Here is a 20496-nt window from a genome sequence, read left to right as displayed (position 1 = left end):
AGAAGCAATACGAGAGGGAACACGGGAGTGCGTGGCCTCCACGATTTGGAAGGTGCTGCCACCGACAGGTGATGAGAGTCACCGGTAAAGGTACATGCAAAGTAAGGTTGGTCGGCTGCTCTTTCCGAGCATGCCCCTGGTGCCACCCATTTTCATATTCTGTTGGTGGCAGCGCTTTGCGAATGCGAAGGCCACGCACTTCCGTGTTCCCTCTTGCATTGCTACTAACTGTACATAAGGGCCCGGACGACTTAACCAGTGCTTTTATCAGTAAGCCTGTATAACTTATGCTTTCATTGCCTATTCAAGAGGCGACAGATAACGCTGTTAAGCAAAAATGGGCTTGTCCAGTATTAGCACGTACGAGTCGCTGCACGCTGACGGGTCTCGTCTTCTCCGTACGTGGAATGTGTAATGCCTGCAGGAGGAGCGAACGTCGCCAGCACTCGCACCGTCCAGGGCCGCGTGACTATGGCGAGACTCGAAGCGATACGGCCGAGGCCCAAGAAGACGGCGAGGAGTGTTCGTGCCAGTCGCTGCTCCTCTTCGTCCTGGCCACCACCATCCTGGTCATCTGCATCGTGGCCGGCTTCGTGTCCGTCGCCCTCCTCGAGCAGATTGAGCGACGAAAAAGTGAGACACCTGCACCTATTGTGCCTATGCTACGCTAGTGGGAATATGCCACCCTCACCACTCGTCATCGCCGCTGAACACGCATGCGCCTGAGGAACGACCTCAGTCAAGCAGTGAATCGGCGCTGAATACGAATGCGCAGCTGTTGTGAAGCATCCGTGATTGTGACAAGCAGGGGTAGGGAGAGAAGGACGAAGACACAGGATAATAACCGCACAGTGAAGCACAACTGACACGGAAAAAAAAAGTTCGAGGGCAAATTTAAGTAGCAAGTGATAAGGAGGAAATGTGTTTGTAGAAACATGTGCAGCTTATGCTATTGCGGATTGGAATTAATCAAGAGCGACAGAGTGCTACACACGTAGATTAGGAAGCAGACGGGAAAAGCGTTTGCCCTGTAGTGCGTAGTTTCTCATGCACAAAGGAGAAAATAGCGAATCCGAGCTTCAACCACTGCGCAAATGTCGTGAAAATGTGGAAATGACATAGGCCATTGAGGAAGGAAATAAGGAGAGATCGTCACGTTACATTTTTTGAAGCTGAAAGTGAGGGCTCGACCTCGTCAATTGGATACGCGTCTACGGCGTTTCCAAGGTTTCAACTTTCAGACTCATTCAGCACGCTTGCGCATGCGCCGTAAGCACCACGAAGATCAGAGTAAGCAAGCGGTCTCGCGATGCTCCAGGAACCCGCCAGCTTTCATGGGCGTCTAAAACCGCTTACTACGGCATGCCTTCCAGGAAACGCAAAGGTTGCGTAAAAATGCGAATTCCCAACTCTATCCGGCCGGCTTTGTCAACAACATAGTCGATATGGTTGATGCAGACGACGTGTGAGAGAAAGCGGAGACTAGGAATCTCTGTAGCTCTTACGCAAGCACGTGACGCGCCACAATTCTTGCTATGGAGCTCCGATTGCGAGGGCCTCTCCTAAGCTTTCTTCCCTCCATGGCATCGACTGATTACATGGCGCGGCTGTCAATTCCATTTCATGAAGGCACTTGCCAGGCACCTGCGATGTCACCACGAACGGCAGGCATCATTGGCTGCGAGGCCTTTTTTGAAGGAATTTTGCCATTTTGTCGATGAGTTGCAAGATAGGACGTCAATAACTAATTACTGCATAATGGCTGGTCCACTGTGCCCTATTTAATTTCAAGCCTTTTTGTTAGCCTCCGGTGAGTTTTACATCCCACAGGTGGATTAGGGCAAGATTAAACTGCTGCGTACTTTCCTTTCGATGATAGCGACGAAGTGTTGGTCACGATCTGAGTGTACCTGCTTAATGTACTCCATTTAGTTAACGACATTCTTTATAGCCATTTAGTTAATGCTAGGACAATGGATGCCCGGTAGGTCATTTCAGGCGAAAAGAATTCCAAGAAGACAGCGAAGCGGGAGGCACAATGTCAGGTAGAAAGAGGGAATCATGCGAGCCACGGATAATGCTGGATGGTTTTAAATGGAAGAAACATCCACAGCGCAGTGGATTAGTTATGCAGTTAGATGATAGTAATAGTCCCTAAAACGCTGAATTTCAGTGAGCGTGCTGACTGCTCAAACACGGGTATTACCAAGAATGGAGAGTTTATTGTTGCTGGCTACAGATGGGGTTAGCCTTGCGGGTTCTGCCAGCAAGGATTCCGCCGTAACACCACTTAAACGTTAATTAGTGTCCACTAGTCAGGCACAATGATGGATCAGCTAGAGACCTCTGCCGCACTGTGTTTTGCTTCCAGAACTGCCGTCTATAGAAGTACCAGACTTTGACTGAGGCGGCGCCTCGGCTATGACAATCGGCGTCGTTCGGGGAGGAGAAGGCGCCACACCAAACTTTAGTGGACCGTGCGAAGAATGGCCTGCTTCACGGAAAAGCTCCTACCGCATCACGTGCCCCCTGGGCCGACAGTGAATTTTGTTGAAACTTTGAACGCTTTTTTCTCACTGTGCATTTATTTTCATCTTTTTTTTTTTTTTCATAAATGTGGAAAGCAACCTACTGTACCGTCTTCAAGCAATTCTGTGCACGCGCACAAAATAATTAGACGGCAAATCAAGCCGGTAAAAGCCGGCAGTGCTAGGAATTGAAATTTTCTTGGTCTAAGCAACGCCTTACGGCACAATGTAATCCATGCTTTCAATCAGCAATTATTTATCTTTATCTATTAAGCAGTATATAGATTATGCCCATCTGCAGGTCTGTTAGCGTAAAAACATATGAAACGGTGCACAAAGTGCTTGCGTTCGCTGGAAACTGGAGGCATTTGCTTGACTACCTTCTCGGGCACAACAGCATGCGCTACTTTTATGTCTGGTCTTTTTCAGGTAAACCCAAATCGTAACTGGGACACAGATGGCAAAATTAATTCTACCTTCAACAGCAAACGTTCTTCCTGCTTAGAAGAGTTGCTTCCATCACGTGTGTGATTGATATTTAGGCGACTAGAAGATAGCTTCTAATATTGAAATACGCGAATGCGACTTACCTCTCAGAAACTGTATGTATGCCTTTGCTGCGACGTCGTAAAATGTCTGATGCGTTAGGTGCGCACGTTACTGATGCAAGAAACAAAACAGTGTCATGACTTTGTTGACAAGCATCCTTTCAGTTCCACGAAATAAATTTACGAATGACGTAGAGGCTTTTTCCCTAAAACAAAGCCAGAACTTTAGAATGCAAAATTGATTCGAATAAGTGGTCTACGAAATGCTGTCGGATGTCTTTGGTGATTCGGATGAAAAAAAAAAAAAAAAAGCAGTATACAGACATCGAAAATTTCAACGCATGTTTTTTCTTTGTAACAGTGAGCAAGACACTAGTGCAAATTAGACACAACATGGAACTCACCTATACCAGCTAAATACGGTCGATTCCGGATATATCGAACTCGAAGCGGATAGCGAAATAGTTCGATATGTCGATAATTCGATGTAAAAAATATGCCACCAGATGAGCTTCTCCTAACTCAAAAGCGTGAATACGGTTTACTCACGCTAGCGGCGTGCTTCGTGGTGCGATACGCATCCCGCTGACATATATACTGGCAGCTCACCGCGAGTGCAGCTTCTCTCGAGGCGCACGCGCACGCACCCGCGCGTCGAGCATCCCTTCGTGCCAGGCGTTGAAAAGACGAGGCACCTCTGCATGCCGCTTCGTGGGCGTGAATGCGCTCTCAATGTTTCATAAGAATGGATCGGGGTGCCAAGGCTCGCGTCTTGCGCCCTGTGGCACAAAAGCCTTTGAGGTTGGGCTTGACATCAAAGCTGCTGCAGAGGGCGCTCCCGGGATAGACACTGCTGATCATAAAAGGTATCATCCTGTTAGTGGAACAATACAAATAAGGCACAGTTGATTTCCTCCCCTTCACCAGCGAAACAGACCATGTACGCGAGAGCCACCGCAAGCCTTCCGTCGGCAAGGCTGGCTTCACCGCACGACAACTAGTGCACCAAACCCTGACCTCCTCACATAGCAGCAATGCCACGTTGAAACCTGTCATGCCAGACATAAAGGTCGCTTCCATTTGGACTCGATGTTCACCTCGTCCTGCGGTTTGGCAACGTTAACGCTGCTAGCAGGCAGCAAGGCTTCGCAGACGATCCAGCTCCTTGCGCGAAAGCTGACAGTGTGGCACCATCAGGAAAAGCGCCCCTTACAGAGACACGGGCGTAGTTCGATATATCGAGTGCTCCGCTGAAAAGAGTTCAATAAAGCTGAACATCAATCCAGGACTTTTGCATGGGGTTTTCAAGGAGATATTTTGAAAGTTCGATATAAGCAATAGCTCGATATACCCGGAATCGACTGTACTTCAATAATGAATTTTTTTTTTTATCGTGCACTTTCGGTTTCAACCAACGAGCAACAGGTCTGTGAAGTCACATAAGAGTTGTGGTCGCGAGAGAATAAAAAAATGCTGCGCTATTATTGCTGCTATAAATTTTATTTTGTATGTGTACCACAAACTCTTGGGCAGGCTTGCGTAAGGGTTGGTGCGAATTAAAATAAAAACAGCGACCATAGTGCGGTTTTGCACACCCCACGTGACTTCAACTCGTCTTCAACTCCCAACAATGGTTCAGTGGTTGAAACCAAAATTACACGAAATATTTACTACGCAGTTATAAGGAAGACGTCGAGCGCCTCAAGCCCGTGCTGTATTTTAGTCTGGTCCTATGCAGTAGCGCACAAGAGAAAGCGTGAATACAACATGGGCACACAATGTTTGCAGCTTGTGTTCAAAAAGACCCTACCACTTTGTTATTGCACTAAATATCAAAGACAAGAGTCCTTCATCGTCACTCCTGCTGACTTTAGGCGCCTCTGCTTTTTTCTTCGACGTCGGCTGCCTTGGAATAACGGACGTCAGGATCTTTTCGCTTTCCGACGCCAGCGAGAAGTGCAGCTGGAACAAACAAGAGAAAAAGAAACTGGGATAAAATTTCAATTGTATAAAGAAGTTCGCACTCTAGTCAAAATGCACAGAACGGAAGAAACGCAGACGACAGCGACACCGCGCCCTTAAGTACACCGCAAGGAGTCCCTGTGGAAGGGCTTTTTGCAGCCATTCACTGATCGGACAGGTTTAGTGACTTGCAGAACGCACAAAATATGCGCGGAGCCAGCCGATAAAACGAATTGCGCTCGACCCAGGTCCGTGTGCGTCAATGTACCAGATCTGAGCAAAACCCCAGGTGCTCTCGTAACAAGCGACACCCACGTGAGATTTTGGAGCGGTATATAAAGCTGCCCATATGTGGCTGCCCTAACTTTTCGTGGTCCTATATAGCAAGATCGATGAGCGCAGAGTTACAGACCTCTGAAACTGATGCTCGAGAACACGCCCGTGGAACTCACAAAGGCAGTGAAAGCTGCCACCGACTGTAGGCGTATAATCGCCAATTCCGGGGTAGGCCCCGCCGGGGTGGTGCAGTGGTAAGACGCCCGACTACTGTGCCGGAGTTCCCGGGTTCGAACCCGACCGCGGCGGCTGCGTCTCGATGGAGGCGAAACGAAGTGGCGTCCGTGTGCTGTGCGATGTCAGCGCACGTTAAAGATCCCCAGGTGGTCGAAATTACTCCGTAGCCCTCCACTGCGGCTCCTCTTTCTCTCTTTCCACTTTCATTCCCATCTTCCTCCCTTCCCTTACGGCGCGGTTCGGGTGTCCACGGAGCAAGTGTGACAGTTACTGCGCCTTTCCCTTCCTGTGAACCAATTTAACTTATTTAACTTTAATTCCGGGGTAGATATGCCGTTGAATGTGAAACCACACTGGTACTACTACAGCGTGGGTATTATCTCGGACAAAGTTACTGAAAAGAGAAAACTATCTTCGGTATAAATAATAACGAGCAATAAATATTGCAGCGCACGTTGTGCGGCGCGCGCGCGCGCACGCACGCACGCACGCACGCGCACACACACACACACACACACACACACACACACACACACACACACACACACACACACACACACACACACACACACACACACACACACACACACACACACACACACACACACACACACACACACAGAGAAATTACACCAGCTACTTTAATATAAGGACCACTTTAAAAAATGCCGTAGTATTCGCCCTATTGGAAAGACACAGGATGACTGGGATCAATGCTTTCATAGCCCACCCGCCCGTGAGCTGAACTACCCCCGTAACATCTTGGTGGAGGTGCTGGGTATCGATCCCAGTACTTCTTTTTCCTTCTTATGCGCATATCAGTGCATGCACCGCCTAACGTAACAATATTATTCCAGCCCGGATACATTTCCAGTTCATCCCGCAGCCTTTTATTTTATTTATGTGCTCATACTGTTAGCCTCTTTAGAAGCTGTTACACGGAGACTGAAGACAAAGCAATACAGAAAAACAAGAAACACGCACAGGACTTCACACTAAATGAATGACAGGCGAGCCATTTAGAGTGCGGATACGACATTCTTGTCTGCAACCCGTCGCTTTCCGGCGCAATGCTAAGACTCCTGCTCGCCTAAGAACAGTGGGCTCAAGAGCACAGCAGTAGTAAAACTGTGCACAACTCTATTTGAGCGTATTATGCAGTGGAAATGTTCTGACGCGGACGTCCACAGGTGTGTGTGCTCCCGGGAACCTGCACCTCGTCCGAGGGGTTGTTCGACACTACAGGACAATTTTTTTTTCAATTAACATGAAGAAAAAAATGCGTTCACGAGGCGATTACATTTGGGCTTCAACTAAAGAAACAAAATGAGCGTGGCTTACGTGTCTCCCCTCACCTGTTGCTTGCTGAGCAATGGCACGACCATGTTGAACTTGTCAATCTTGCGGTTGATCCTCACGGCCTGTGGCTCCAGTTCGCGCACGGCCTCATTCCAGAGGCATCGTTCGGCGTCTCCCAGAGGCATTGCCCCCAAGGGGGCTCTGCGCTGGGCGAGCACCGCGCGCAGCTTCTTCTTGTCTTCGCTGATCTCGCGCTCCAGCACCACCCACTCGGGCACGTAGCCGTTCGTGATGAGCACCTGCGGGGGTGAGTTCTGCCATTCGTCCCCCTAATTCAGAGGTCTCAAACATGTGGCCCGCCGACCACAAAAATTTCGGCCCTCGTTCCCAAAACCCGTACCAGCCTCAAAGTCAGGTTTACCACGAGACACGTTTTTCGATTAAAATCAACTAAAAAGCCTCGTTCCCAGACGATATGCTCTTTGTGGATATAGGATGTGGATAGGATGTGAGGAGGAGATGTTCTTTGTGGATATAAAGAGACACCCTTAACCTGCGTGAACTTCAGAAGACGGACCTTAGATGCCTTCAAGAGCAAAGGCGCTGAACAATCCGCGCTCTTTCATCTCCAAGTTGAATTTTCATTCTTATGAGGTGTAATTGATACTAACCGCGATGCCCTTTCAGTACCTCTCTCGGGGCCATCCTGAAGCATTTAAAACGCAGCGCAGCTACTCTTTTCTGCGAAGAATGAGCAGTGTGGTCTGGCAACGATATGGCTCGGTTGATTTGTATTTATTGTATTGTTGTCTATATTGATATCTTTCAACAGCTTAAATTTGTTTGTTTTTATTCTTTTTTGTAATTTTTCTGAATGCAGCCCACATAGCAATGTGAGTTTGAGACCCTTGTCAAAGGAATGCAGCAAGTAACTCTGCTTAAAATGACTCCTAAAAATGAATCTTGTTCCTAAAAATACCTCTCATTTCTACTAGTACTCCAACGTTTGAAATTTCGAAAGTGTGCATACTGAAACGTATGGCTATCGTAAAAATATGCACAAATAACTTCGCTATCTGTCTAAATCAAAACTACCAATACGTTTTTGCCATGCTGAGGAATGGCGAAATAGCTAGCAGCCCGTGCCCTTCCAAGGGCCCAGGTGCCAGCGAGGTAGACTCTGCTGCAGCGTACAGTCTTTGTCAAAAATATACAGCCCAAGGGTTTTGCTTCTATGTCCCATAACAGCGCTTGGTACACATCTGCACCGTCCGAAATCTCGTAGACGACAAATCTAGTCCCCATTCTTCTCTATGCTTATACTATATATTCTAGCATTGCTTCCAGGGGCTTAGTTAGAGGGCTTAGAAGTGAACCCTTTGGGCCGTATATTTTTGGCAAAGACTGTACGTGCACACAGCGCGCTATCGCACCTCGTTTAGCTTGCGCGTCGTGCTGTCCACGTAAGGGTTCTCGGGCGCAAACTTGAGCGGCTTGCCCGAGCCACGCAGGTTGTCGAACTCGCCGCGAGACATCGACTCCTGGATCAGATCCTCCACCAGCCGCTCGATGGCCTGGCTGCAGAACAAGCACGCGCCGCGCTTGAGCTGACAGTACACATAGGCGCGCACTGCAATACAGCGTGCAACACTGTGCGCCAACGACCCACCGACAATGCGGCCACCGACAATGAAACACGCCGACTGCTACACACTCCATGTAAGACAGTATACACTTCCCCGGCCACAGTAAATGCGCTCTCCACTTTGTCACTTTCTCTTAGAAGCCCCAGTACACTTGGACCACATAAGCCGCGATAAGACCCAAATTCCTCATCGCATAAGTATCTGGGGTCCCTTGCACGAATACGATGCACACATGTGCACACACGAGCGCATATATTGTCTTGTAGAGCATCTGCCAAAAATGTTCAGCTCAAGGGCTTGGTTTCTATACCTTCCAACAGCACTTCTGCTCTCTACCTTCGGAGGGTTGAGTTCATTCTGCCTACGGGGAAATTTTGGCAATGTGAAAACGTAAGCGCCATTGCATGGTCTAATATAAAATCAGGTGGACTCACACGCTACAAAAAGTGTTGTCGTGGGTGATTTCGAATCCACTTTGTCAATTCGATGTATTCAATATAAGTCGCAGTAAGCGACTTCATTCGTTATAGCGCTGAACATATCCTAAACCAGTTGACAGCACTTTGTAATACAAGACCAGCATTACTTCTATACCTAGTAGAACGTACTTGAAACGAAGAACCTGTGGCAGCGGCTAATCAGTTAGACCATGGTCTTTGCTAAACGACGCAATTTAGCGTAGGTATGCATAGGGCTTGCTTGAATAGCAAACCATTCTGGAAAAGCGGGGAACGACTACGCTGACACAAGCCAAGTTGGTTACAGCGACGTCCTCCAGAAACGACACAGCAACCTTCGAACCACATTCGGTACAAGCTGCGATGGAAACGCGCAGGGAGTTAAAAGATGACCACATCCCCAGGCTGGACGTAGGGTCAATGCTTCAATTTCCACTTAAAGACCAACGCTATCAATCAACATGTATCATGACTTTGGAGATAACGTGGCGCCATCTCCCGACAGCGCCCGCTTGAATATCTAACTCTGCGATGGATTTCAGGCTGTTTGTATGCATATCTATGTATTCGACTTTCTGGTTACGCTCCATCGACTTCTGTAAAAAGCGGCTGACCAAGTAATTAAGCGACGTGTCGTCGTAAAAATCGGTCAGTTTTAGTCCGCTATGACAACAATAAGTTAAGCGCCCGTCGTTGTCGTCTCGTCTTTATCGACGTCTTTTTTGCGCTGCTTTTAGACCGCAGCTCTTTGGCGCCCGTTCCTGGGTTTCACGTCGGTCTCGACCTCGTAACCAGCTCCGCCCCCCTTTCAGCCCCCCAGCTCAGCTCCCCTCTTCCTGCGTGGCGCCGCGCCCGCTCCCCCATTCGCCGCTGCTTCGCCGTGCGGTCAAAGGCCGCGGAACACGGCGGACCGCCGGGTAAGAACCAAGGAGCGCAAGATCCTGAAACCTTCTACCGACAAAAAGTTTTCATTCCGACCTATCATCGCGTTTCCCCCGGGGCAAACGCTTTCTGTGCTCGGCTTGAACTCGGGCTTGCTTCGTGTTTTCGTGACAGAATATATCGAAAACGACGCAAGAATGGAAAGGCTTGCATACCGGATTTATGCTATTCTACCACCCATGGTAACCGAGATGCGAGATCACGAACACTTGCGTCTGAGCTAATCTTCTGGAAATGAAAATGGACGCGGCAGACGATTGCCACCCGACCTTGATGCCTGCAATGAAGAAGTGTACCCGGATGTGCGAACTCAACAGGTTCTGGTCTCGCTAGCAATCAGCGTCGTCTCTGCAAAAGCGCATGTTTTCAATAAACCGTCGTTTGAAGGCGTGGCCACGGGCAAAAATAGCCGAGGAGCACCTGACCGGGCTTGCTTAGCTGAACGTCCACAGGGGATGTTCGTGTTGGTGCATCTCGCGTTATAGACCGGTTTTGCAACAAAACCAAACCGGGGGACTGATTTCCTATAGTGAAATAAGCGTTCGCTGAAAGCAGTACAGTTGTGTGTGCTAAACTATTCGGAGCAAGAGCTATGTTGACCAAACGCGCTTATGTCATTTACTTTATGCCCACAGTTACTTTTGTGTTTCATGAATGGCACTGTTATTCAACTTACAGTATTGTGAGGTAAAAATAGAACGATTTTATACGAATATCGCTCACGTAGCTGTTAATTTATAGCCATGAGTTATGGTACAACGCCTATTTGTTCGGCATTTATTCAGCAGCAATGAGCACAGATATTGGCGTACAAATAACAAGTAAAGAAAAATAAGCGCTATTTCATTTTTTTATAAGGAAGTCAGTCAGCTCCCTCTCTCCATATAGAATAAATCTCCGGGAAAGCCATTGAGTTATGCTCACCGCCTCACGTATACGGACCACGTCCGCCCTGTACTCCTCACACCGAACATACCGGTCGCGACAGCATGATACGCGCTGTCGGTGTAAACAATGTTTTTGGGTTTTTGGGCCAGTTGGCAGAGGGAAGTACAGAGGGCCTTACTCGAACCTCGTGTCAGTAATTCGAGAAGTAGACGAAAAGTGGGACACATATCCTGTTCGGCTCAAGTAATTTTTAACATAAGCCACTTGATTTGTGCGAATAATCCAATAGCAAGATATTCGATTCACTATTCGAAATATTAGAGCATTCGCACAACCCTACTTATTGGCAATCGAGCCAAAGGAGAGCTAAAGCATGCCTGGCACCGTACGCGGCGGAATATAGTCACCCACTGCAGATAGTTTTTCCACTTAAAGCATATTGTAATCGCAGCACTTAACAGCCAGCCCAGACTACGCGTCTGTCGCATGCAGCCCGGTCGGCTGAATCAAGTTTTAAACTTTTGAGGGCGTTCTAACGATGTCTCACAATTCAGCGCAGGGAGGAGGCAAAGCGGATTCATGTCCGCACACACAATTCCAAGAAAAACTTAAGGGCGATTTAAGTATCTATTTAAGGAAGTTGATAGGTTGATGCCGAGGAAATCGATAACAGTTTTTTCTTCCTTGCCAATCCATTCCTCTCCTGATACTATTCTTATTTCATTCGTACTCGCGTTCGCTTTTTTGTTCTCTTTTTCTGCATCATTATTCTTCACTTATATTTTTGCTAAATCATGTTTATACTGGCCTTTCCCTCTTCTTCTCTATAAGTGGACAAAGGAATTTGATGTATATTTCATCTTCTTTTTTAGTCATAAAATCAGGTTAAGGCTGCTTTTCCTGCGTAACATTTCTCGCTTGGGGGCAGGGCGCGCCTCCTCCCTCTTCATAAATTTGCGACTGACTAACAGGCGTAGATCTACTATCCAAAAATAAAACAGCACCTAGACCACGTTTGGTTGACCAGTGGCTCGCACATTTTGCATAGTGCTAGAGAAAAAAACACTGTAACCTCAAACAACAGGAACATATGTGTTGATCTATTTCTATCGCTGATAAGGCATGACACCACGAAATTGCGCGACTTATTTCATTAATCAAAATGCTTGTAAGCATGAATATAAGAGGGGCTGAAAACGCGTAAGCCAACAAACCTCATAGCTGACCATTTCTATGAAGAATTTATGCGAATGAAGAAGCAGCGTGCGCGACAGATACTCGGATCCTCTCTGGCATGCAGACCTTCGCTCCACCTTCCCTCGATTGTGCTCTCTTAATTTTCTACTCTCCTTCCATCTACGTTACGCCTATTTCATTCCTTCGGTGCGCAGAAACAGACCATACAGTGACATGCACATTACAATCAGCCTCTCAGCGCTCCCTGTCTCCACGGCAGTCTCCACATTTATAACAAGGACTACTATAGCAGACTTCCATGCTGGCCAATGGCGGGGTGACTGAGACGGGACTCACGTGGTCTTGTACTGACGCGCCAGCGTGGCGTCCTTGAGAACAAGCGTGCGTTCCTCCCTTCCCCCTTTGCCGACGCGATGCTCGTGAACCCTCTCGGTGGCCTGCTGCAGCCGGTGCTGCTGGTACTGCTGCCAGCGCTGCGTTGGAGTCCCATGGCCCACGCCCTCGTAGCTCAGGTACTGGCGGTGCTGCGGCACGGTGTGCTGCGCAGACACCAGCAATTACTCTTAAACTTTTAATGCGACAGCAATACTGCGCCAGGTTCCGACCCGTCGCGTGGTCACGATGGAGACCACGCTAAATCCCCCCCCCCCCCCCCCCTCTTTAATACAGCACGAACTTCGCCCAGGATGGCAGTTGAAAAAGTTTAAGGTCCACCCTCTATGCGTTGTCGCCGTCGGCGCCGCTCAGGTCACCCGCCGCACCTTGATGTGGCTACGCCGCCAATCGGCTTTTCGCTTGGTCCGACGAGCGTCCTCTGAATCGTACGTTGTACTGCGGCACGGACGCTGCTGGACCGCCCACGTGCGCAGGCATTTTAGCATTAAATGCTTATACCGCGAACGGGTGCAGAAAGAACACGGAAGCGAACCTGAGTGCTAAACGAAATCCCGTAGCCCATGCGTCTACGCCCTTAAATCTATGTTCTACTTTCCATTCTGGCCGCTTTGATCGGTGATCGTGGACGGACTTCAGCCACATGACGGCTTAGACTGCGATGCTTATAACGGATCACGCCGTAAAAGCTCGTTCATCCGGTCCATGAAAGAAACACAAGAGAGATCGTGACGTCAAAATTTTTTAAGTCGAAAGTGAAGCCTCCGCCATATGAGAGTCGGCCAAGTCTCAGCGCGATTTCAGTGCTCTTTGAGGGTCAAGAAGAGCAGACGATCTTACATTGAGCTACTCAGCCGCAGAGGCCAAGAAGGAGCAAACAATCTTGCTTTGCGTTCGGCCGCCGTTCGATCCGGAACGAATATTCGCAATGTCCGACTGCTGCGTGCCTGCATGGTTGCCGGTCGTGCACGCCAGGATAAGAGCCGGGCATCAATTGGCGCAATCGCGTTCACACATGCACAGTGTTCACGAGGTACCACCGTGCCCGACCTTCTTCAATGTTCCTTATCTGGCCTCTGGGCATGCAAAGGTATTCACACCTGTATGTTGTTTTTAACAGAATTTCATCACTGATGGCAACGATCGAGTGCACAACCCTTGAATCATTCCAAAGAGAAATGCGACGCTCCTGCTTTAAGCCTAATCGGCGGGCGAAAGCACACGCTTCCCGCGTAAAGAAGCTAAGTGAACTAAACACATTACATTCAAGAGTAACCGTGATGGAAGGCCTCCCGTACACTGCTGTCCCCGCAAACCAGAACGGCTAGACAAAATAGCAAATGATCAGCTGCACTCGGCCGACTTTTTGGATAAGCGTAATGCGGCCGCGTTGCCACGACGATGCTTTGTTGTGCCAACAAAGCTGATTATTCTGTGCTCAAAACCATGACTTCAGCCATATTTTTTGGGATCTCTCCTGTGTTTTTGTTCCTCCATAACTTGCCCTAGTCGAGCATCAACTGTCGGGGTCTTTAAATTCCGCACCAGTGATCGCTCGCTGTCAACAGTCAACATGTTACCTAAGCATCCTAACCCAACTGAACGAGTGTGTCACTACGTTGGCCTGACGTCGGCATACATGGCCGACCTTGGCTCAAGCTTGGTCAACAAACTTGGGCCGATATCATTTTGTGTTGATCTTAGGCCGGTCGTTGGCCGCATGTAGGCCCAATGTCGACAAGCAGCCTGGCCGATCTGAGCCCGCGTATGATAATCAGGGTTTTGCCGAGGTTTGGCTAAGGCCGGAGGCTAACCTTGCAGATAATGTCTACCCTAGCAATGGAAAATCTCCTGAATAGTTTCAAATGCAGGTTTTTTTTTTCTTTTCCTTCTGGTGCAGCCATGTCCTTTCGGCTCGAATGACGCTCTCGATGTTTTGAAATCTGGATCTGAGAAGCGCAAAAGTGAAGATGAGAAGGTCGAAGCTTAATTGTCAGGACTGACAGGATGAGGTTGTGCAGTCCAGGGCCCGTATTTTGAATTTGCGTCGTTATCGAAGTGCCGCTATCTCACGTGATCTCGAATCATCTGATTGGTCAAAACGCCGGAACCGGGTGTTGCAACTACGGAACAGGATGAGGTGGCAACATCATGTTCCGGTGTTTCCACGAATCAGATGACTCGCGGTCAGGAAGATAGCTACATTTTCGATAACGGCGCAAACTCGGAATACGGGCCCAGGTGTCGTTTCTTGTTCCGAGGCTGTCGCGCTTGCGAGAAAAAAAGAAGTACAAAGAAGGAATGCATGTCCTTGCCCACCTCGGTGGCGGAACGCCATACAAAATGTTGGCAAATGTACTGAAACGTAATATCGGCCCGGCATATTATCTGATATATTTGAAAGTTTTGTAAATTTTGCGTAGTGCAATTAAGAAGAAATGAGGGGTATTAACGGCTGAACATCCCCTAAAGTAATCAATCGTGCGCACTTGTTTCGAAAATTAACCGAACTGTTGAAGTAAAAGGCAGAAAAGCGCCATATACTACTATCAGGAAATAAGAAATTTGTTCTCTTTTACATAGTAGTCTAACAAGTGCATTTAATTTTCGTTAGAGAGAGGACTTAATTGCAGTTTTAATAGGAACCTGTCCACGGGAAACACATTATATCGACATTTATAAACCCTTCCTGTGTGTAATATGCTTCCAGTGTCCGCAACTCAGATATTACCACGTCGGAACTTTATAACTTGCTCAGGTACCTTTATCCCAAAATCTTTTTCCAGGACTTCATAGACATCGTCGTAAGCTGTAGCGGCGTCGCTGGACAGGTGTCCGCGAACGGTTTCGTAGGCATTCTTGATTTCGTCGAACTTAGCCGCATTCGCTGCCTTGCTGCTGCTGTCCGGGTGGTATTTCCGAGCTAACTGCACGAAAGCTTCTTTCACCTCTCTCATGTTGGCATCTTCGTCGACGCCGAGAACTCGGTAGCATTCCTGCGTATGGTAGAGATCAGCTGTTCGTAATGCGTATGTGCTGCCGCAACCGAAACGCGTTGAAAAACAATGCTCACCTGTACAGCCTTATAGCTACTGCTTTGTCTTAGAAGTAAAGGGAGTCTGAAACCACAAATGACACTACTCAGGCTTGCCGGCGGCGGCAAAGTGACACACGATTTAAGCGACAAGAGCATTCCAATGGCATATCGAAACCGCGCATGCACCGCTGAGACTTTTTTTGGTCGCGGCTTCGCTGTGGCTTGGCTATGCAGAAACCGGTGAAGGTGAAATGTTTCGATTTGAGATTTTGACTTTAGCTGTAGCGCGCACCGAATCTTGAAGAGCAATAAACAACAAAGCGATGAGTGAAGTAAAAATAGCAACATATAGTAAATCCAATAAATAAACTCCAGGCAAGTATTTAATTGATGTTGGCAGCAGCGCGAGTGCCGTAGACAGCCTCTTCTCTTGGCAAAAATGGCGACAAGGTCGGAGGACGTTCTCGGCGAGAAGTGGGATAAGTGTTTAGCCGACACGTTAATCAAAGTCGGTGAGTATCTTCGTGCCAAACAGAAGTAGTAATCGATAACTTTAATATACCCCCGCAGAACTGTAACTTTCCCGAGCAGTGTTAGGAGAGAAAGTGCAGCATGTCTTGTTTGCCGGTAACTTTAGCTTTACTGTCTACTTTGTGCTTGGGAACTAAAAACAACCGCGAGAAATGTATTTGTTCGTTACTTTATTGTCTGAAACTTACAATCCAATTCCAATTGTGCCCCTTCTGCTTTAGAGCTCCGTTTCTAGACTCGGCATTGTCTCTGATCCTTTCCTGTAACCTTCATTTTCAGGAACCGGCTTTGGTGTTGGTGCCCTGTTTTCTCTGGTGTTGTTCAAGCGTAAGTGAACGTAGTGTCCGTTGTAGACATTTTTATTTAATGACATTTAGGGGCGCGTGAGGAAAAATAGTTCCTTTCTTGTCCTAGGGCGCGCCTGGCCTGTCGTTTTCGGCATCGGCAGTGGATTCGGAATGGGCTACAATAATTGCCAGCACAGTTTCAATGAACCCATGCTGCTACGCGCCTACACGTTAAAGGCAAGTACTAAACGTGTGCTTTAGCGCGATGCCATGCAGAATGAAAAGTGCGACAATAGCCTCCCCTCTCTCTCTCTCTCTCTCTCTCTCTCTCTCTCTCTCTCTCTCTCTCTCTCTCTCTCTCTCTCTCTCTCTCTCTCTGTGTCTATATATATATATATATATATATATGCACACACACACACACACACCTCTCTCTCTTCTGATGCAGCTGTGGTGTGACCAGCTCAGGTTTATCATGAAAGGACTGCCACCTTTGCATTTCTTTTACTTGTGTGCTCTTCATATTAAACCACCCTTGCAGTGAAATTGTGCTGCCTTAGCTGTGATTCATTTCTATATCTTGATACTCTATTGTTATCTTAACTAAAATGGATCAATTTTGCATTAGTTAAAAGCAGCATCTGTCAATGAGAAAGAAGGCAGGTGCTTCAAAATGATGAAGAATGTAGATGTATACAAAGCATTCAAGAAGGCAAATCAGAATTGATATGGCAAGCTTAGAAACTTTACTAAAGACTTTACAGAGAAATTGAAGTTGCAAATAGAACTTGCTTATTGTTGCTGACAGTAAAACATGATCAGCCCAAAGGAGTTATGGTGATATGTAAAACATAACGAGGAAGATAGTAGGCATTTTGGCTCTCAGGCATGAAATTCATGCCATGTGGTAACAGATGAAACTAGAAAGGCTAATTGCTTCAACATATATTTTTGCTTTCTCTTCATTATATGTCATCATGCACTGATACCTAAATTGTGCAAACAGTTACCTCTTATGCATGACATCATTCTAAATGTTGCTGGAGTGAGGGCACTCTCATGCAGTCATAATCCTCATTTTAAAATGCCCATAGTCCTGATGAAATAGAGTCGCGTTCGGTAGCGCTACTCGCGCAGTATTACAGCTGCTTTTGTTGATTTATTTACCAACTCATGAAAGGCACAAATTACTTTGTGACTGAAAATAGTGAATGTGACTTCTATCCTTAGATATGACAGTTGTGGTCTGTAAAACATGTTATTTATTGTTATCCTATTAAGCACCTTTTACCCATGGTTTTTTTCATCTCAAATAAGCATGGGTTTTTCATAATGTTATCTTGTACCATTTAGCTTACTGATTTAATCCACAACATTGCACAGTGCCTCAACAGTAATATCCAGGTAGAGGTTTTCAGCAGTTTCTGCAAGCCTTTTTGTGTAGTCCTGCATAACTTACTTTTTTTTTTATACAGAATGTCATTTCTACATTTTTGCAATTCACTTTACTGTTGGCTCAAAGCTTTAGTGTATCAGCAACAGCAAGGGGGTTTTAAATGGTGTTATATCATGAATGGTTAATGTCTTATCAAGACATTAACCATTCTTGGTTATTGAAGACTGGTTTTGGAGCACTCCTTTTCCACATTTTTTTTTTCAATGAGTTAACTGAAGGCCTTATTTCGACTATAAGATCTTGCGTAGAACATTGCATTGCATATCACCCCACGTCATAGCCAGAACCACATGTTGCAATTTGATCTTGGCAAAGATTGTCCATGGTGTGGAAAATGGAAGATAGACTTGAACGTAGCAAAATTTTGCCAGGTACAATTTGTAAAAATTCGGAATTCACATTTCTTAAGTAATGTTCTGATACACTGTGTTGACGAAGTCAGTTACCTGGGTGTCACATTTAATTGCCACATTTAATTGCCACATTCGACTGGAAATTCAGTATTGGGATAACAAATAAGCATATCACCTTCCACATCATTTCTGGAGGAATTAAAGTATGCGCCTAAAGCTTTGGCAGAAACATTTCTACCTTACTAACATTAGGCCACTGTTCGTATCTGCATGCATAGTCTGGAACCCTTTACTGACTGTTCTCGAGGCAGAGCATGTCTAAAAACGAACTGTGGTATTGATCACAGTTGTCTACACTATTATCTGCAATATTCATCACAGATGGCTACACTATTAGAAGTTTCGCAAAACGAGCACTGTTTATGTGGAAGGTACTGTCTGCACGCAGGAAAATATTCATATATTAATGTTCTTACACGACATTAACAGCAGTAATGCAGAAATTGACAGAAACGTGTTTAAAGTAACCTTATTATCAATAAAAGAGGCGAGACAATTCCAAGAAAACTAACATAGACCATGCAAAGGTTGCATGAAGGCTTTTGAGTTCTCATTCTTTTAATGAAAAATTGGGTGAAACAGCGTCGGTATTCAGTTTCTCATCTCCCATATAGAGCATCACATTAATCTGTTTTAGAACACATTTCCACCACACTGTTTTATGAATTGTTTAGCAAGTTTTGTAATTGGATGCTGTATGCTTGCTTTTAAATATGTGCTTTCTTCCACTTTAGATATAGCTAGGTAATGAGTCATTTGTATTGCAGCTTATTTGATGCTTTTGCTTGTGGTTTTCATTGATATTTGTGTTTGCAAATAACCCCTCTGCAACAATGCCAATGCAGTGCCATAGGTATTTGTAATAAATAGGTAAATAAATTTCTTTGTAATACAGAAAATTCTCACCACTATAAGGTTATTGGTATGGTTCTGTGATGCTGCTGGTACTGATGCAGTAGAAATAAAAATACTCATGTTACTGAAGAAGCCTCGTGACAACACACAAGCAAGTAGGCTGTCGCAGCAAGTCAGCTTTTTATGTTGAGGTCAGGTCAAGTAATAATTGTCCATCGGGGATGAAAGTGCTGTACCTAGCACACTTGGCACCTCCTCTGGTAGTTTGAGGCATGGTGTACTGCAGCAGTGCATGCAGACATATTTGTTGAGGATTATTGATACTCCTTCTGGGAAACAGTGCTGACAATGATAGCTTTGCTTAAAAAGGGGTGTTTTAGTGGCAGTCAACTGATTCCACCTTAGTGTTTGATGGCACTGTCGCCACAGACAGCGTCATGTTTTTGGGAGAAGGTACTCACAGTGAATAATCTTTTTATTTTGCAGGCAAAACAGAAGGATTCAGCGCCTGCAGCGCCAGCAGCTCCTGCATCAAAATGACCTCCTGCTGTGATTATGTAGCATCTGGGTTACAAAATTCTAGTACCTTGTTTAATATTAAATGCCTTGAGACGTTAGAATACCTTATTGTGAATGTCTTTCTTGTCATAATTTTAGTACTGTTTAATGAAACTGCTCTTAACAGACTAAATTTAGTGATATTCTCAGCATCAAGTTTTCTTAATTGCTTAACTATTACTTAAGCAAATTTTCTGAACTTCAGAAAGGATATTAAAAAGGGGCTTAATTCAGAACGCTTGAAGGCCCATTTGGTTAATTAGCCTCCAGTTTTGTTGTAATGTTACAATTAAAACTGTGGTAGCCCATGAATTCTATCTCAACTGTCGATTAGTGTGTTGAAGGCTTGCAGGCTGCCAGTATAAATGGGAGATATCGCAAACAACTTTGCATAATCATAAGAGTCTGAGCATGTACTTTTTGGCTTGCTGCGAACATGTGAACTCTGAACAGTGCAGCTTTCAGTGCAATAGCATTAAAATGCTTATCAGGGGAAAAAGATGCAAGGTCAGTCATGAAATTCTCTCTTTGCCAGAGGGAAGTGATAGCTATGTGTTTCAATGTATCTTCATTGCATCGATGGCGCCACCCCTAGACATCTTGGAAACATCTAACCATTAGCCAGACAGCTCAGAGATGTCTGGTTGCGTGCAAAGGGACATGTATGAGTCTGCAAACACGACTATGAAAGATGACACAATATGTGACAGGCATCAACAGCTCCTAATGCTATCACATTGCCAATGTATAATGTATTAATTCACTGATTTTTCGAAGCATCCATCCCTTGTGGTAACTCTTAATAGGAAAGTGGAAACACCCTAATATTTGTGTACAGTCCTCATGTCATTCCGGAAGGCTAAATTTGAAGTGTGCGTTATCTGCAGCCTCGCCAGAAATATTTTATTTTCATTGCAGTCAGAGTAGCAGTGCCAAATGTCCATATGAGGGCCAAATTTTCTGTATATATGTACAAAACAGATGC

At 46.1% G+C, this 20496-nt stretch overlaps 2 protein-coding genes across 3 annotated transcripts; one reads left to right on the top strand and one right to left on the bottom strand.

The window, feature by feature from the left end:
- Positions 1-2584: 2584 nt before the first annotated feature.
- LOC146197373 (dnaJ homolog subfamily C member 28) lies at positions 2585-15629 on the bottom strand. 2 transcript variants are annotated; one of them, XM_084599188.1, is made up of 6 exons: positions 15448-15629; positions 15137-15370; positions 12318-12520; positions 8284-8428; positions 6893-7149; positions 2585-5038 (listed from the first exon to the last, which is right to left on the bottom strand). In XM_084599188.1, the coding sequence occupies exons 1-6, from the start codon at positions 15565-15567 to the stop codon at positions 4999-5001; spliced, it is 999 nt and encodes a 332-aa protein (XP_084455314.1). In that variant the 5' UTR covers positions 15568-15629; the 3' UTR covers positions 2585-4998. The 2 variants fall into 2 exon arrangements, with proteins under 2 accessions (XP_084455314.1, XP_084455313.1); XM_084599187.1 differs by having other exon boundaries at positions 6907-7149; positions 15448-15628.
- An 85-nt stretch (positions 15630-15714) lies between these two features.
- On the top strand, positions 15715-19575 carry LOC146197372 (MICOS complex subunit Mic10-like). Its single transcript, XM_084599189.1, has 4 exons — positions 15715-15923; positions 16222-16269; positions 16357-16466; positions 19440-19575. Exons 1-4 carry the CDS (start codon positions 15851-15853, stop codon positions 19491-19493), a joined length of 285 nt encoding a protein of 94 aa, XP_084455315.1. The 5' UTR covers positions 15715-15850; the 3' UTR covers positions 19494-19575.
- Positions 19576-20496: the final 921 nt, after the last annotated feature.

This window comes from Amblyomma maculatum, chromosome 3 (genome assembly GCF_055883805.1).
Source record: "Amblyomma maculatum isolate TAMU_Amacu chromosome 3, ASM5588380v1, whole genome shotgun sequence".
In the NCBI taxonomy this organism is placed as follows: Eukaryota; Metazoa; Arthropoda; class Arachnida; order Ixodida; family Ixodidae; genus Amblyomma; species Amblyomma maculatum.
This window is presented reverse-complemented; position numbering and strand designations above follow the sequence as displayed.

Coding starts and splice junctions, on each gene's coding strand:
- LOC146197373 (XM_084599187.1), bottom strand. CDS start 15,567: ATGCTCTTGTCGCTTAAATCGTGTGTCACTTTGCCGCCGCCGGCAAGC. Junction 12,521..15,136: donor AAAAAGATTTTGGGATAAAG/GTACCTGAGCAA, acceptor GTGTCTGCGCAG/CACACCGTGCCGCAGCACCG. Junction 5,039..6,906: donor CATTGCTCAGCAAGCAACAG/GTGAGGGGAGAC, acceptor TGTTTGTTCCAG/CTGCACTTCTCGCTGGCGTC.
- LOC146197372 (XM_084599189.1), top strand. CDS start 15,851: ATGGCGACAAGGTCGGAGGACGTTCTCGGCGAGAAGTGGGATAAGTGT. Junction 15,924..16,221: donor CGACACGTTAATCAAAGTCG/GTGAGTATCTTC, acceptor CTTCATTTTCAG/GAACCGGCTTTGGTGTTGGT. Junction 16,270..16,356: donor TTCTCTGGTGTTGTTCAAGC/GTAAGTGAACGT, acceptor TTCTTGTCCTAG/GGCGCGCCTGGCCTGTCGTT.